The 19,075-nt window shown below is 36.8% G+C and overlaps 1 protein-coding gene across 1 annotated transcript; it reads right to left on the bottom strand.

Moving 5' to 3' along the window:
• Nucleotides 1–1,655: 1,655 nt before the first annotated feature.
• On the bottom strand, nt 1,656–18,050 carry LOC135686478 (prestin). The gene is made up of 18 exons (XM_065202721.2): nt 17,480–18,050; nt 14,925–15,035; nt 14,034–14,218; nt 12,720–12,890; nt 12,359–12,505; nt 11,916–11,998; nt 10,531–10,678; nt 9,495–9,605; nt 8,808–8,885; nt 8,327–8,422; nt 7,564–7,670; nt 6,503–6,569; nt 5,880–6,107; nt 4,807–5,013; nt 4,083–4,137; nt 3,762–3,874; nt 3,271–3,378; nt 1,656–2,533 (listed from the first exon to the last, which is right to left on the bottom strand). The coding sequence occupies exons 1-18, from the start codon at nt 17,790–17,792 to the stop codon at nt 2,528–2,530; spliced, it is 2,334 nt and encodes a 777-aa protein (XP_065058793.2). The 5' UTR covers nt 17,793–18,050; the 3' UTR covers nt 1,656–2,527.
• Nucleotides 18,051–19,075: the final 1,025 nt, after the last annotated feature.

The raw sequence follows: 19,075 nt of genomic DNA, 5'->3' as shown, positions 1-19,075 counted from the left end.
CAAGATGAGCTGCAGGACTTCTTACTTGTAGTGCTGTAGTGAGATGACAAAACGGAAAAAAGGGTGAAGAACACAGCAAATTTTGCATCTATGCATCCTTCAAGTTCCTTTCTTGAAGATCATTTGCGAGGAAGTCTAAAGCCCAGTTCATACGGTTTGCTGTGGATATGATCAATACAGGTTTCGTTGATGTGGGGTTGATTTCAGCTGTAGTAATTTTTTTTTGGCAGCAGTAAATCACCAAACACGTCTTCAGCACCGACAGCAAGAAAGGCAAAATCTAAAGCTCAGCAGAAGATTTAGTTATCTATAAATTCTTAACACTAACATTAATTAAATTTTGCAATGAATAGGTTAGTTTTCTGTGTGTTGAGAAACGAATCATCGCTTTCTTGAAAAGTTTGTCTAATTTGGTACATTGTAATGATTTTACCAGAGGCGTCGCGACCGGGGGTGTGGGATGTGTCACACCCCCCAATAATATCTCAATAGGAAGTTTCAGGTAAAATCCGCTGAGTGGAAGAAAAGATTAAGATAGTTCAGAGACCTTCACGTCTTATAATCAATATAGGGTCAAGCAAAGGTAGTTGCTCCGTTGGTTAAATATGATTCCTTGATATGAATGAAGGTAAACAAACTAAGCATAAATGCCTTCAAGATTTCTTGTTGCCACTAAATCCAAAAAACCTTGCCCTATCCAAGTACAAGTGTGCCTTGTGTCCATTTTCCCTAAAGTTTCTCGGTAGAAGCGTCAACTGCAATTCAAAATAAGCTCCAGACCTTTTCTACATTCTGAAGGAATGCCAAGATGGAAAGGGGGACACAAAATTGACAACTAGTGCCTGCTTGTTACCCGGCTTTAGAAGTAACGCAGGAACATGAATACTTTCAAGACCATGGCGTAATTGTACCAGTTATTCTTATCTGCTGTTCAATCCGTTTGCAAAAATAAATGAATTTTCAAAAGGAAAAGGAGGATTGCTCTAGTGAAAATTGCTTAAAAGAGTGCGTTTTCCAGGGAACTGGTAGCAAAATTCGAATATATTCTGTTCCTTCTGCGCCATCATGGTACCGCCTCAGGTAATAACTATATCCTTGGCCTGTCCCTATATACAGATATGACAAGAGTCTTAGGAAAGGAGAGTCTCTTATGATATAATTATATAAATGGAAGTTTTGAATTTTGTGCCACATAGTTAGGTTGAAAAAATGTATTGCAGAGGTTTGCTAAATTTCAGGTAATTTTTTTCTAATTAGGTAAATTCCTAGTCCATACAACAACTGGATTTTACCGAACTTTGCCATTTTTCTCATAACTAGAGAACTTGAAGATCACTCAAAACCATATTTCCTATTCCATTCGATGCAGCAAAAATGCGCTTTGTGAACTTGTGCCATATCTAGGCCATTAACAATGAAAACAATTTCCTTAGATTCAGACAACAAGTTTCTGCCGCTCTGTCTACTGGCTCGTTGTATTTCGATAGTGCACAGAGCGCGGATCATATTACGGATCAGTCTAAGCATTCAAAAGATCAAAAACAAGATTATTTTTTATTGTTCAGGTATATTTTTTGAATTTTTAGGGGGTCTTAAGCCACCCCCTAGCCCTCGTTTCCACAGTCCTTGTACGGAAAAGCCTAAATATTTTGCAGACAAAAGACAAAGAGCGGGGAAAGTTCGTGATATCTTTCTGTTATTAAGAATGAAGATAGGGGAGATGATTGGAAAGGTTTGCAGTGTCAGTATAGCATTTTAAAATTCTCAAATAAGAAGAAAAAGCAAAAAAATGAATCAGTATTTTGTTAGAAATCTGTAATCTATAATCTCAAAACGAATTGATTTACTTTCATCTGAGCCTTTAAACACAATTATAAAAGATTTAGTTAACGTCATAAAACCCTACTGACAAATCCCGATAATAACTATATGTTGAAAGTAAATTAGTACATATAAAAATTACTCTCTTACTACGATTTTAAATTCAAATTTTTATACAATAGTGTAATAGAGAGATAGAAATTCAAATTTTCTATCTAAATCTATTTTTAATGCAAAATCACTGGTTCATAATGTGCAGAGATAGCACATCATTAAACTGTTGATTATATTTATTGAAGTGATTTCACATCAAACTTACCAAATACTTTTATGAGTCATACAAAAAAAATCCTGGCCCTAAGAACCTGAAATGACTTACGGAAATAAATCACCCTACGGAAAATTTTTGAAATGCTAAAGAAGCATTTAAAATTAGAGGAGGCTTAGGTTTTTATTCTCTGAAAGCAGTAAAACAAAAATATTCATATTCCGAAGTAATGTCTCCGTCAAGAAACTCCCCCGAGCTTTTACTGGTGACTATTAAAGGTGTCTGAAATATTACTGCATGAAAATCTAATTTTCAAAACATCCATAACAACAAATAATGCATTGGTTATTAAGTTAAATAACTACTTTTACAGTGTCAAATTGTTAATGAAAAGTCAAGTTCGTATAGTAACCACAAACATCATGACACGGTAATTGACTAATCCTGCAACAAAGATGAATTTCATTTCGGTTTGGAAATATTGTTCATTCCTACATGTAACAAATAGGGTTTACAATCACAGTCAAAAAAATTCACTCATCATCATATCGCCTATAAAACTGCTTTGGTTCTGCCTTCAGGACAGTTAACATTTAAAAAAGAATTTTTCGTGCAACTAGTAGGCGACTCACCAACATTATATTTGAAGCAAAGAGGAGAGAGAGTGGTAAAGTAAGTTCAAAGAAATGAAAAAAAAGCAAATGAATTGAGTGTTGATGCTTTTTATGAGCACGGGATGCGCTGTGACCTAACCCTAGACCGAGGTAAGACGCCATGTTTCGACTCATACCCGGATCCAATTAATTCTACCTGGACCTGATTGTGAGTATTATACAAAATGGTTTACACCTAATACACTACAGTTTTATTCAATCTATGTTGTAATACATTATGGCCCTGTTTTTATAATTGGAGAAAGTATTCTTATCCGAGTAAGAAGTGGAACTATAAATATTTCAACTGTTTCTTAAGTGCCCATTTAGTCCATCATCTATTTGAGGTCAAGAAATGAATAAGATTGTTTTAGCTCTTAGAAACAAAAACAAATCTTGCCAAAAAGCAGTTTAAACATATATTCTGCAAAAGCTATAAAACAGACACAAACAAGATTCTTTATCTAACTGAGCAAGCAGACGAATAAATTTGCTTATTCCATCGCAATATCCCAAAAAAGCACTTACTGAATGTTTATTGTTTTCAATATCTTCTGATTCACTTTCATCTGTTGCATCAGACTGGTCGTCTCTCGTCTCCTTTTCTTCTGTGAAAATCGCACTAATTCTACTTTGCTAGGGCAAAGAGAAAGGTTTATCAATTCTACGGTTCAAAAAACAAACACCTACGTATTCGTTTGGACTTTCAAATTTTCCACTATCCTAGCCAGCGCCACAAGTGCTTCTCTTAAAAAGTAATGCATAGGTGAATGTATTATGTTAGAGTTTAGATAAACAATGGCTTTAAACTTTTAGTAACCAAGGACGATACTGAGCGTGGAGCACTATTCTTTTTGAAGCTCTTAAACTTTAAGATGATAGTTATGTTTAACTGTGACAAAAGTTCGAATCGATATAAGGGTAGAAAGCTATGAACTTGTTGAAAATAGAAAAAGTAAAAAGATAAAATTTCTTTACTGCTAAAGCACAGTAGCATTCAATGCTAAGAAAACACTCACAAGGATTCTACTTGCTAAGCAGTGTAAAACAGCATCATGAACAGTGACGAACGCTCGTTGTCTTCCATGAGTTGCGAAAAACCCCGTCACATCAAGCATCGATAAAACATTTTCTACAATTGGAATACCAAGTTGGAAATTAAAACTATATATCAAATTCATTTTAGGTAATAATGCAAAAAGATTCGTTAATTGAATCAACATTTAATTAACGGATCTCAATTTGGCTTTAGTGAAATTCCTCGATAATGATAAAAATTCAAGATTATTGTAATCTCATTGAAAAACAATGCTTAGAAATTATGAGATATGTTTACAAACCAGAACAACTCGCGAGATAAACTTCAACGTTCGTCTTTTTAAAATCCATGACAATCTAAAAAAGATATTTGGATCAATTTTTACACAAATCCAGATTTTTCCAGGAATTCAGACTACATCTTTCCATTTTTTGGGAAGGCAATGTCAATCTTTAGATTTTTTAACCCAGCTCTGTGAAAATGCTTAGCTACCAAAAAAAACTATATTCAAGAAAGCAATGATTTTGATCAACAATTCTCAGAGAGTTTTAGTATGCCGGACTTCCGACGAAGGGTGGGGGGGGGGGGGGAGGCGGGAGGGGCCATGGCTCTCTAATTTTTTGCAAAATAATAGAAAAATTTTTAAAGCCCTTTCTTATGATTGTTATACATTCTTTTGGCCCCTCCACTTTCCAACCTGCGTCGGAGCCCATGATATGATAAAACAGGCAGAAAGTTTTGCTTGTGGTTCTTGTATTTTGTTGTTTTGCATTCGCGGGAAATACATCTTAGCAATTTGAGCACATCAAATGCCCAGAAGCCAAAAAGTAAGGTGGTGATATGTGGTAGTTGAAGAAGCGGAGGGGAATATGGTATCGCGAGCCTAGTAATCTCTCTGTCTCTTTCTTTTATTTAAAATATGTGAGAGATAATTAAACAATTAATAAATGATAAACAATTAATAAATGATAAACACGAGATAGATGTTTTTATAAAAATTAAACATTTCAAAGCTTAAGACTTACACTCCCAAGTGTCGAAACTCCCATTGTGTCGATGTAGCTGTATAAAGAGCAGTCGATAACAATACTATGAACAGACTCGTCACTGTCAAGACGTGAGTTGACACTACGGGATACCTTGTACGTTGGAAGAGAAGTAGGCAAACTCTTTGTCCTTTTAACTGTGACGCTTAACTTTGTCGATGGCAATGTATTAAGTATATCTGGTTTCTGTGAAAAAGAGGTCACTAAAAGTTAGAACGTGAATACACAGAAAAAGTAAGAAAAAAGAAGAAAGGAATGATGAAAAAAAATGAGAAAGAAGGAAGATAAGAAAGAAAGGAAGCATAAAAGAAGGAGGAAGGAAGAGGAAAGGAAGGAGGAGAAGGGAGGAAGGAAGGAGGAAGGAAGGAGGAAGGAAGGAAGGAGGAAGGAAGGAGGAAGGAAGGAGGAAGGAAGATAAGAAAGAAAGGAAGCATAAAAGAAGGAGGAAGAAAAAGAGAAGGAAGGAGGAAGGAAGGTGGAAGGAGGGAGGAAGGAAGGAGGAAGGAAGGAGGAAGGAAGGAGGAAGGAAGGAGGAAGGAAGGAGGAAGGAAGGAGGAAGGAAGGAGGAAGGAAGGAGGAAGGAAGGAGGAAGGAAGGAGGAAGGAAGGAGGAAGGAAGGAGGAAGGAAGGTGGAAGGAAGGAGGAAGGAAGGTGGAAGGAAGGAGGAAGGAAGGAAGGAAGGAAGGTGGAAGGAAGGAGGAAGGAAGGAGGAAGGAAGGAGGAAGGAAGGTGGAAGGAAGGAGGAAGGAAGGAGGAAGGAAGGAGGAAGGAAGGAGGAAGGAAGGAGGAAGGAAGGAGGAAGGAAGGAGGAAGGAAGGAGGAAGGAAGGAGGAAGGAAGGAGGAAGGAAGGAGGAAGGAAGGAGGAAGGAAGGAGGAAGGAAGGAGGAAGGAAGGAGGAAGGAAGGAGGAAGGAAGACAGAAAGAGAGGGAAGAAGGGTAAGGACGGGAAAAAAGAGGCAGTTAGAAGAAGGGTGAGGGAAGGAAGGGGAAAAGAGAGATCGAGTCATTTTGTGACCAGAGCAATATGAAGGATACATTTCTGTTCACTTACGTCACGGCTTTCTAAGTTGTAGGCAACTGAGCATGAATCATCCAGGTCAAACATGACTGCTTTATTCTCTATTCCATTTCTACTAAATTCTTTGGTTTTGCAATCTTCCTCTGCGGTTTCAAGACTACGGGGCACTTGCTGTGACACCAAGTTCATGAAGTGTTCTGTGTTGGCATAGTAGAGCGACGAAGTATACTGAAGGATTTTTACGCCTGGAATTTCCTTTACCTAAAAGAGGTATGCACTCACAATAAAGAGAGCTGCAACCCAAACAAGTTATTACAATGCTTCGTAGTCTAGTGTTACAATTAATTAATAGTAGCATTACATTATCATAAATAATGAAATACAAGTAGCTACTTGAGCAAAGAGCCAGATATTTCCCAATTTCCGCCATAAATAAATAATCAGCAGTAATAAATTATCTCAATGCACAAGATAAAAAATGCCAAACTGTATCCTCCAAAGAGTAAACTCATAGAGCTTCTGCGCAGATCGATACGAGCTTACTTTCACAATCATCTGTTTAAGTTTTGAATACAACACAGGAAAAGAATGTAACTAGAATCTGTTATCTTTAAAATAGCATCAAAGTCAAGGCAATGCTAAGGAACAGTACTCACGTTATACTGAATAACAGGTTTGTAAATTTCACTTCCTGGTATGCGTCCAAGAACCAAAAGTGATGGCCTGAAATCGACAAGAGTGTTTCGAAAGCTTCGTATATCACATACAGATGCGTACAGGGTGGGGGTCTGGGGTTCTGTGGAGTTGGAAACCTGTGGGGCTTGGGGAGTTGCAGCTCCCTTAGAGTTGCAAAAATACCAGTCAATCGAGAAACCGATAACCAATGCAAGGGGAAAGATTTAGTGAACCCAAAAGGCTTAGGCCAGCACTCCAAATTTTTTTTTTTATCACATCTATGTTCAGATATAGGTAGTTTAGAAACTAGAAGATGTTGAGTCGACTTTTTCTATATGACACATTAAAGGAAAATATTGTCAATGTAAAATTTTCTGTGTAATTTTAAATCCAACTATCAAGTAATTAACCCATTGTACAAAAAGTGCTTTTCTGCTTTTCTATGCAAAAAATACCTCTTGAAGAAATAGGGCAAATGTACCTAGGAAACCTAATCATTTTCACCTGATAACACAAAAACCTTAAAATAGGTATACATTGTGACTGTTCATCGGTCATTCGAAATTATATGTCGAGCCTACTTCTGCACTTTTAGATCAACATTCTTTCAAATCCTTGAAAATGATATCATCAAAAGCTTCTCGAGCTTTATAGACCATATTACTATATATTACATTTGACGTGTATGAATCAGCCTAGTGAGTTTTTTGTACGATTTTGTTAAAATCTAAAGAATCTGCATAACTTTCTTTCACCATATTTTCTTAAAATTAGGACTTTACTGTAAATACGTTATGCACAAGAAAATGCGGCTTATCTTGTAGCAGAAGTTTCAGGTAAAAAGAAGTTTTCAATTTTTGACTATCTCAGGAATGAATACTTATTTACGTTCAAAAACAACTTTGTCTTAATACAAAAAACATTTCATTTACGCATAAAGGACAGAAATTATGCATAAAAACAATGTTTGAGGAAAAAATTTAAGGCTGGAGCTCAATTTGTGGCATGGAAATGCTCGCATAACTTTGAATTGCAGTATTACCTGGATGTCCTTGCAACAACTGTTAATAGTGTTAAAACCAATCCGGTGGCTAGGCCATAATCGACTCCAAGGCACACAACAGCTAAAAAGCTTGCAAACCATATGAACTGAAAATAAACCAAAGAATGTAACAGCATTTCGTTTTCAAAGAAAGAATTTGTACTCATGCAAAAAGTTATAACCATATTGATTCATCAGAAACGAAACTATGTGTATACTTATTAACGAATTACATTCACATCAAATGAAAGAAATCGTAGAATCGTTAAATAAAATTTTGAAGCAAGCATGCTATACTGTATCATATAGTTTAGAATACGAAAAGAAATGCAAAAAACAGAATAAAAAAGGTATAAAACCCTTAGCAATTGCAACGATCTTTTCATAGAACATGCTTTCAAAACGAAGAATTTTCCAACATTCAACATCGCATAGGAAATAATGGCCAATTTCTGCTCGGATCGCAGATTTACATGAACTTTCTGTCATAGTTAAGTGCAGTAGAGGGATGGAATTTTTGGGAGTGGAGGGCAATGTTTTGGAACAATAGGAACAAGACAAACATTCTCATGGGAAACAAAGGATTATCATGATTTTTTAGAGGGTGGGGTCGAGCCTTAAAAACGATAGAAAGCATGACACTGTTGCTTTTCAACCAATGAAAGACTACAAATCAAATTATAAAAGTCACTGTAACAAGTCAATTAAAAAAATGAAAGGCAACTACCGTATATAAGGCAAAATTAGGCAAATAAAATCTTACAGCATCAACTTTTGAAATTTTCCAAAGACGCTTCAGAACTTTGAATTGTCTGAATGAGCCTTTCAATGCTACAAGGACAATGGCCGCTAGAACTGCCTAAAAGTATCAAATATGTATTAATGCATAGAGCATTTGAAGTGTTGCATAAAGAATGTCCTAGACAGAAACGTTGCTGCGTGACCTGAGCACGAAAAAGCAACAATGAGAAAAGAAAAGAATCAATATGTAATTATGCAGCACAAAAATTGCAAATCTCAATTTGGCCTTGCTTGAAGCTATCGAGCCCGTTTGGAAGAAAGAACCAATAAAGAAAATTGATGAAATAGACCTGTAAAAAGGTCTAGGATTGTTAACTTGATTGATCAAGGTTTAAAACTGCCAAATAAACCTCTTCAACACTCAAAATATACATTCTTAAACTTTGTATTCAGTGATCGAAATGAAACTTGTGAGCCACTTAACGAAAAAAAGCAATACTCACATTCGGAAGTGGCCGAAAAAGAGGCGCCAGTGCAAGCAGCACAAGAAGCATCAGGGCCACGGAAATGAGGCTGGTCACCTAGAGCAACGTAGTTTTAAAAGATCTCAATAATACGTCGTTTTGTGGTAGACCAACATTGTTCAATGAGGGGAGAGGAAGGGGGGTAGCTGAATTTGCACTTGAAAACTGACGTTAGTGTATCAGGACTTTTGGCAGGCATTGTATCGTATTTTACCACCAACCTTACCGCGTGCAGTGTGATCATAGAGATGTTTGAGATTGCTTAGCTAAACACAGCTTTATAATACCTAAGAAATTACTATCAAAAGGGTTTGTTTTTCGTCTGCTGGATAATTACCTAAAAATTGTTTTCTAACTAAGTAGATCTAATTTGCACTTGCAAAAATACTATTTTAAGTTTTGATGCTTGTTAGAGTATAATTGAAACGTGACATTGAACCAAAGAACACCGATTTGGAAATGCGACATGGAATCAAATGCTCTTACACCAGCTGCCATACGTTCACAGTTCTGAGCACAAACGTGTTGTCGTGACACTTAAAATGTAGATCTTAAAACAAGATAAGGGCAAAAATACTAAATGCATTACTTAAGTTTAACCTCAAAGCATTCTTAAAACAAAAACATATCATAAAAGATAAAATATCTAAATCTTTTTGCAAATACCTGAGTGCTGCCCAAAGATTCTTGAATTAATGACCGCGAGAGAGAGGCAGCGGATGGAAAGCAGGAAAAGAAAGCCGAAACTGAGTTTGAAAGACCATATGCAAACAATTCCTTCGAAAGAAAAACCAACGTTACGTGCATGAAAAATACAACATGCATAAAAACCTAAAAAACTTCAAGCAACAGGAAGAGAGGTTATCATAAGAGCAGATCAAGGATAGATACCATATTGTTTGTCTGTGAGGTTTTAAAAACAACTCTTTCTACAATCAAGATGCTAGATGCTAATTACTTTTCATTTTAACCATGTAAATACTTTTATTTAGAACAGGGCCCTTATTGATAACAGTGCCTTTGGCACTGAAAAGGTTTTACCCTGTATAAATATTTCTATTATTATTATTATTATTATTATTATTATGGTTCACGCAGGGGTCAATGAGCACATTCGAAAACACCTAAACAGAAATATCGGGAATACAGGATGCTACAGAAACTATTAATTTAGATATCTTCCCTTTGTTGAAGTGAAAGGTAGAAGGGTCATATTGTGGCCATCCTATTTTATTTTATCGCAGCTACCGTAAATTGAAAGCTATACCAAAGTTTTTGAGATGTTGTCCCCTAAGGTTGAACGTAAGGAGGGAGCTATTTCACAGCATGAAGCAATGTGAGAATCTAGGGAGAACTGAGGGTTTGCAATTAAATTCTTCATAATTCATACCGTGCTGTAAAAATAACAAATCTCCCTTGACTCCACTAAAGAGAAATTTGATTTAAAACGCAAAACGGGCGGCATGGCTTTTTCTAAGCAAGACACCTATGCATATGGACACAATAAGTATCTTAGTCTTGTTAACGATAAAGAGAGGGAAATTTTTAAAACTGTTTAGGTTAATGTCCTGATTACGCGTATGAAAGTGCTGTTCTGTTCGTGATTGCATAGATGTATAGACAAACCCCTGGAGAGAGTACGGCAAACAAACACTGCATAATAAAATACAAAGTAGATACAAAACAAGAAGTTAAAACAAACCTGGTTTGTGTCAATTTGATAATTGTTCTTCTTGGCAAATGATTTTGCTAAAGACACGTTAATTGCAAATGAAACAATTGCTATTGTGAAGCCCTCTCCTAGAATTTGCTGAATAATCGAGAAGGATGGCACTGTCAGTGCGGGCAGCCTAAAAGGAATACAAAAGCAAGAATTGGTTTGGATTGGAAAATTATTCGGGCTTTCTTACCTTTACAATGAGAAGTAAAACTTATGCAAACAAATTATGGAAAAAAGTAAATGTATGAAACCAAAAACAATACACCAAAATACGCTAGCAACGCTAAAATACACTAGGCTATAATACGCTAAAATACACTAGGCTATAATACGCTAAAATACACTAGGCTATAATACGCTAAAATACACTAGGCTATAATACGCTAAAATACACTAGGCTATAATACGCTAAAATACACTGGGCTATAATACGCTAAAATACACTAGGCTATAATACGCTAAAATACACTGGGCTATAATACGCTAAAATACACTACGCTTTAATACGCTAAAATACACTGGGCTATAATACGCTAAAATACACTAGGCTATAATACGCTAAAATACACTAGGCTATAATACGCTAAAATACACTAGGCTATAATACGCTAAAATACACTGGGCTATAATACGCTAAAATACACTAGGCTATAATACGCTAAAATACACTAGGCTATAATACGCTAAAATACACTAGGCTATAATACGCTAAAATACACTGGGCTATAATACGCTAAAATACACTGGGCTATAATACGCTAAAATACACTAGGACGACGTTAACAATCCATCTCTTTTTAGATCTATCAATACTAGCAGTTATGCAAAACGACTATATCCTATAATTCGAATTGTATTCCCCTTGCATATTTCGACTCTCTACAAGAATTTGACAAGAATGGCAACAAAGAGCTTTTGAAAAAAATTGAAAAAGGCAGAGCCAGTTATCAAAAATAAGATTTGCTATTATTTGAGACATGATGATAGAGGCAGTAAAAACGCAATGTGGTTAACTGTCACTTTGTTGTTTTACACAAAGAAGATACATTACAATATAACAAGATATAAACAATTTTGGTATGTCTTTTACCAAAGATTCTTAAGAATTCCTTAATTCATATTGCGTGACAAATTAAAATGTCTTTTGCTTGAATATTTTTGGGAAAGAGGTACATTTTTGCAACTAGTTTTCAAAGATAATTTACAATCGCAAGAGGCTTAAGACACCCGGCCATGTAATTTAAAGCTTTCAAATTAGCAGATTTCACTTGTTTTAACAAAAGCTTTAGCAATCAGTACCCGATTTTCACAAAAAGATCTTTAATGAATTATCTTTTCAGTGAACGAAAAAAGCATAAAAGACTCACCCTTTGGGCACACGTTTTAAGATCGGTGTTCCAAAGTTTTCGTTAAACTTGGCACCATAGGAAATACCAGCACCAAGGATAACCTAGATTAAAACACATTTAGACTTAGTTGTTTGCTGTAAGAAAGTGCATATTTTGTTTATTGTCTGAGTGGTAGCCAGGGGTATTTTGCGAGGCTTAGGCCCTCAGTATTCCAATGCCAGTACTCATTGCAGAAATGAATTTATAAAAAGACATGATAAGCTGATGATGGTGACCAAAGACTTAATCATGATCGGTTACCAAAACACATCACCTGTTTACATAAAGAACAAAAATTTGATACATCAGGTCTCAGAACCTAAAAACTTCACTTCAAGGCAGTAGTTTCTAGGGTTCAGTAACACTCGAAAAATTTCTTGCTTGCGTTTCTATACAAAATTACAAGAAATATGCGTACGTACCACGATCAGTTCTGCTGGTATGGGAAATTTGAATTGGTACCGCTGATTTAGATACTTCAAAATGTACAGCAAAATGGCACATGTGATACCAGTTATCAATGCACTCACATTCACATCTCCCAAATGTGTAAAGAAATAGTAATATAGCTGAAAAAAGCAGGATAGTCGCAAATTAAAGAACATACTGCAAAAACCAATCGGAGGGAAAACGGTTTGAAGCCTAGGTGCCGGTAGCAGAGGTATCATGTGCATTACATGCTTCCATACTATTAAAACAAAGTCAAAGACACTCTAACTGTAGCGTTTAAAGCCGTTTGAAATAATACAGCGACAAATATAAGAGACACTTAGTATCACGTACTTTGAATAAACCAAAAATGCCACTGCTTGTTCCTCTTGGCACTGTAAGTCCAAGAAAATGTCTCACTTGGCTGCTTAGGATATGAAATGCAGCCCCGGTTGTAAAACCACTCACAAGTGGATCGGATAAGTACATTGTTACAAATCCTAGCTGAACGATGCCAAGAAAAATCTAAAAAAAAATCCGAATTCATGTCTTGAAAAGTGGATGCTTTAATAGGATTTTCAAACGGTTTTGAAAGAAAGAGTGACTAAATTCAGGGGCTGATTACATAGAGCAGGCTGGTCCAGTCAACAGATAAGGAATTTTTGGTGGGATCCCAGTATCAAAAGCAAGTGTGTTTAGCAAACTTTCGATTGTATAGAGAACGAGCAACTCCGGTTAGACGGGATCCCGTCTTCAGCCTTCCGGGCTAGCTCGGCAAAGCGGGCTGAAATTTAATGTTCTTGCTCATTTAATCGATTCAAGCCGGGCCAACCCGACAATGCAGGATACGAATTAAAACGACTCATGCGCTATCGGACGTATTAACATAAATCAAATCATGAAATTGAAGAAAAGACGATGCAGACAACCCAAACTTTTAAAATCAATTTACCCTCCAAAATTTTTACCGCTATTTTTTCAGGCCGGACTGGCGTTCTCAATATAATCGTTAGGACGTTGCAGCCTGGGTGACAAGGCTACTCCTGGCAACCGAGCCAACCTGATCCATGTAATCAGTCCCTCATTTTCAATCTTTCAGATAAAAAGGTTTCTATTTGCAGCACTAACAGACTTCATAGCAATATTCATTAGAAACATAGCCAAATATCTCAAAGGCATTCACAAAGATCCAGCTAATTAGGTAAAGTATTTTTAGTTTCTCTGTTGAACCTTACTGTCTACAATATAACTTATTAATGAGATATCATATTTTCTTTTCTTGAGACTTAAAAAGAACCAGAAAAATATTTACATGCTCCGGATACCTCATAATCAAGGAGCTACGTTGAGAATATACAGGTAACAGGGAGCATTTATCTGCCTTACTCTGAGGTAGGTAATAAACGCCCCCCCCCTGTTATTTTTTTCGGGTTTTTGATTGAAGCCTCCTGCTCCTTATTTCAAGCTCTCCGTTTTATCGACGATAACATTCGCTTAAAAATTCGAAATTCTAATGTCCTTGGGATCATTTTCAACAGTACGATTTGGCACGTTCTCAATATTTTGAAGGCTGACACACTCCTTCCTCTCCTTTTACTAAATTTTGGACTTGAAAATGGCCCCTCCCCAGTTTATAGGACAGTAACAAGAATTGACTGCAAAACTGACCTGTAGCAAACCAACGAGTAGTGATAAACTGACAGCGACCTCCACTCTGTATGCCTCAACTAAGTCATCAGTTGCATTGGACGAAATATTACTTCCAACATTAGGTAGCTTGATGCTTGCTTCATATTTATCTGTCATCATCTGAATTGCCTCTCCATTCATTAAACACACGACTGCAAATGTACCTTGGATAGGACGGGTTAAGGAATCAGCCTGTAACTAATGTCACCAAAAACACTACTCACATGTCGAATACTGACCTCTCTTATCCAACGAAAAGTGTAACAAATGTAACATTTGATTCATTGAGATTCATTTATCTCTTTTTTTATTTAATTATGTAACGAAAATCAAAACTGCCTTAAACTTTTCAACTTACAGAAAGCTGTTATAACAACGCATTTATTTATAACAACGCAATGTTATAAGCTGTTATAACAACGCAATGTTTAAATAAATAAATGCGTTGCCAGTTAAAAAAATTTAGGCCATTAAAAATTATGAAGAACACAAAATCATCCAAAAATTTGATAGCTATGGAAGGAAAGGAAAGAAACACGCAAAATTACTTGAAATTCGTATCTAAACATTCTAAAACCTGAAATGTACTTCATCAACGAGCTTCCAGCGAAAGCATATAAAAAAATTTGCCACCATCATCAAAATAAAAATACATCAATTAGATACAGCGATCAAAAAACAAAATATAGAAGCAGATTTATGCGAGAAAACGTTTTATTTTTCAGAAATTCGATAAAACTAACGAGATAACGTCTTATCAAAATTTTCATGTTTCAATGAATTGATCGATATCTCGAAGAACAGGACTTTGGTTAAATTCAAGGAAAGCAAGCTACCAATTCTAGCAACCAATAACTTTCTAATACTCACCAAGTGAAATATGACGTGACGTGCCAAATATAAAATACACAAGCACAGGAACGAATGACACATATAGTCCATAGATTGGTGGGAGTGAAGTGAGCATTGCATAGGCCATTCCTGAAATTTGAATAAAAAACATTTGTTGCAAAAATAAACTTTTCCTTTTTAAAAGACTTCTAGGTAAAATAAACACCAGCCCTACTTCTAGATTAAATAAGTTAAAAGTACACTTTTTCAATGAAAAAACTTCGTATTGTAGATTTTCACTTGGCTGTTTAGTTTATAAATTTTAATAAGATAGAATCTCAGATGATTTAATCCTTAACAGTGGCGGTTCCAGTTGCCCCAAAACCTTCTTGAAACCGCCCTTGGATCTTGATGTGAGGATTGCAGGGATCTGGTGGCAATTTTGTCCGTCTTTATTCTAGCCAAAAAGTAGCAAAGACGTGTATTGGGAGTTTGGAAAGAAACCATTTCCTTTCGCAAACAGTGGTGGTTTGAAGGGGGATCAGGGTGCACGGCCCCATGCTCCACACTTTTCATAGGCAGAAGGGGACAGTGGCGATGCCATGGTCTGGACTGGGGCGGACATATTTTCCCAGGTGTCGATCTTCTATTTCCTTGAAATCAGTTGAAAAAACTGGCGGGGGGGGGGGGGGGGGGTGGGGGGGAGGAGGCAGCGCCGTTGCTAAACACATTCACTTAAGGGAGTGCCAGTCACCAATTCTCCGATAAAATAGGAATTCATTACTTTATGAGGTTCCTTAGGTCTCGAGGCCCTGGGGCACTTTGCCTCCTTGCCCCTCCTTTCGGTGGCCCTGCTCACAGGGGCTTCCAGTATCTCCAGTTCTTCAATAAACTCTGACCCTTTTCCCAAACTTTAGGTAGAAATCGGGTGGCCCTGCATATGCCAACAGTTGTCTGCTAGGTTATAGACTTTGGCTGCCAACATGGGAGTCATTTGAAATTTTTGGGGGACATTTGCCCCTCCCTGTCACCCATAGCACTATCTGTATAAATTTTGAATTGCCGAGGGTCATGGGTGATAAGAACCAGTACATTTTTTTCATAAAAACCAGTAAATTCAAGTTCAGGCTGACTGTTCTTAATTTTTTCGAAAATCTGAGGCTGGATTGTTCTTAATTTGTTCTTAAATTAAGAGGGTGTAAGCAGTGCGATTGCTAGCTTTTTCGCTCTAAGGAGGTGTTCAGGCTTCATTTGCCAAAAGAGTGAGTGAGACAATCTCCATTTGCTGACAAATTTGAATATTCACCGCAAAAGCACTCACACATCGCTAAAAATCCTCAATTTTGAGAAAAAACGTTTTTCAAAATTGCATTTTGCAGAAGCTCAGCCTCAGCTTGTTCTTAATTTGTTCTTAACTTTTGACCAGTTTTGAGGCTCGTGTTCTTATAAAATTTGTTGTTATAAAAAAAGAGTGTATTTGCTAAAGCTATTGCTTTGGGAAATTTGAAAGCAAAACCCAACAAAACTCTACTTTTCGAATATTTGCCGACAAGAACTTTCTAGGAGTGGTGTTTCACCCCCCGCACCAACCCCCGCTAGCGACGGCCCTTGGTGTGTGGGTGATGGCGTCTTGATCAGATTGATCTCGATTTTCGTTCTTGCAAAATGCTCTCGTTACGAAAAAGACTGCTTTAGAAAGTTGCATAATTCCAGAAATTTCGAAATGGATAGAAAATACAAAAAAGGAGTTTCCCACACTTTCCAAGAGTCTGAAGGGCGTGTTAGTAAAAATATTTGTTCTTTTCAATTTTTCGAGTTGGGGACGTTACTGAAAGGAACCAGTACCCAAGAAAAAAATAGAAATTGAAAAGAACAAGGACCTCGTGGATGTTTTCAACCCCCACCCCACAGTCCATAAAGCCCCTGCTGTTCGCAAAACAAAATATATATCTTGTTATATGTTTTGCTGTTGTTGTTCTATTTAGAATTTTTTGTCGATGTGAAGGTTGGTATTTACAGTAAACTTCTCAGAGTCTACTACCCTTTTTGCTGTTTCGATATCCATTTACACACGGAAACTTTGCGAATATAAATTATGAAAACTTCCTTTGAGCGTTCCTGTTTCAGTTCCGTAGGAAGGATAGAATTGTAGGAAGGATAGAATTTTAGAAAAAAATTCTTGGCATGAACAAGAAGGCTAAGCCGCCAAGGACTCTTATGCAAAGCTAGCTTGCTCCAGTGCTCACGGAAAAGTACAAACAACTCAAAGAAATCTTCCTGACCCTTTTACTTTTCATAAACTCTCCATCCAGTAGCAGTTGGGTTAAATCTCTGATAAATTAACAATGTGGGGAATGACTAACCAAAACCAGGTTGCTTTGATTAACAGCTCGTCGCTTTCAGATAATGCTTTATTTATTCCTAGCAACCATTCAATACTGCATAAATCTCCACTTTATCAAGCAAAAACCGGCTTGGTACTCTTTCAATATGCTCTGTAGATCATGACCTGCTGTCGCTTCCGCAACAATAGACAGCGTGGGTCAGATGACATTGAAATACTAAACAAATATTTCATCGAAGCTATTGCTTACCTTGAGGTATCTGCATTATTCCAACGGTCAGGCCACTGGCCATATCTCTGACAAGATCTCTTTTGTAACTATACTTCGGCAGCCAGTTTAGCACTGGTACAAGCGACAAAATAAAAATGGCTAGCCTCTTTCGTGTTACCTGCAATTTCGACGTGTATTCGCGGACCTTACTCCTTAGGCTGGTTTCTTTCTTCGCCTTCAAAAATTTTTTCGAGAATTGGATTTCATTGTACACCGATCGGTTGATCTCAAGTTCTCTCTCAATCCCATGTCCATCTGTTTCATCGTTAAAATCAAGGTGAAAATCCGGCATTTTGACAACAGTTGCTACACAATCGATTGGCAACAAACTTGTTCGTATATGATCCTGTTTCGGTTTCTACGAAAACTCGGGTGAACATGAAAATAGTGAAAGCAATTGTTCGAAAACGACTGTGGTAAACAGTAAGCGAATGCGTGAATCTTTCCCCTCACTCCAACGAAAACCGCCTTTACTGTTGCGAGATTTTTGTAACAACAATTTATTCACTGAACTGTAAGTCGCCTCGCTTCGAATACTGCAAGCTGAGTGGGGATTCCCTGGGTTGAAGGGTCACGGGATCATCGGACAACAAGTCTGAAATAGAAGAAAGAACCCTGTAGGTTGTATTGTATTGTTGGTATAAGTAGTAAGGAGCTGTAACCCTAGCTTTCTTTCTCATCTTGTGGCCTTCTTACTCTCTTAATGAATTGGTTTTTAATCAGCCTAATTGTCTTGATAATCAGTATATCACCAATAGCAAATATAATTGATACAAAAAAATGAAAACCATTAGCTACTGAACATACTGGAAACAGAGACGGCGCCACAAAATTGAAGCTGGGGGGGGGGGGGGGAGTGGGCTGAGAATCAAGCTAGTGACATAGGAGGACCCACCATAGCTGGTTCCGACGTGCAAGAAAATTGCTGAGAATAAGCATTCTAAAACGGCTAAAAATGCATCTCCTATACTAAAATTTAAAAAATCATTATACCGCTCAGAATGTTCAACGATTCTCATTAAAATATTGCTTATTGATTTTTAAGAAAAAATTGGGAGGGACGGAGTCATGCTAAAACTATAGTGATAGACAATGGGGAAAGAAAAAAAGAGTGACCTTTGGTTCAGAGTCCACATAAATGTGAATAACAAGAAGCTGCTGTATTGATAGAGAGATTGTGGTTCGGGATAGGAAAGTGAGTTACAAAAATGAATAAGATTCACGAAAGAGCTTTTAGAATCGCATTCAAGGATACATCGTTAAATTTTAAAGAATTTTTGAAGAAGGCTCAGTAACGATTCACCAAAGAAATCTACAGTTGCTTACTACAGAAATTTATAAAACCAAACATGATCTCAATCCTTAATTCATGAATGAAATCTTCGTCGAGAAGAAAATCTCATATAAGACTATATGTCGTAGTGACAATCTGTCAGTACCAATTCTACGCACAAATGTGTATGGTATAGAGACAAATAGGTACACTGGACACAAACTCTGGCATTCATTGCCACTAGAAAAAAAGAGTCTCATACCTTGACAGAATTAATGCGAAAAAAACACCAATTTTGGAAC

This window comes from Rhopilema esculentum, chromosome 6 (genome assembly GCF_057945365.1).
Source record: "Rhopilema esculentum isolate cy_ngs chromosome 6, ASM5794536v1, whole genome shotgun sequence".
NCBI lineage: Eukaryota > Metazoa > Cnidaria > Scyphozoa > Rhizostomeae > Rhizostomatidae > Rhopilema > Rhopilema esculentum.
This window is presented reverse-complemented; position numbering and strand designations above follow the sequence as displayed.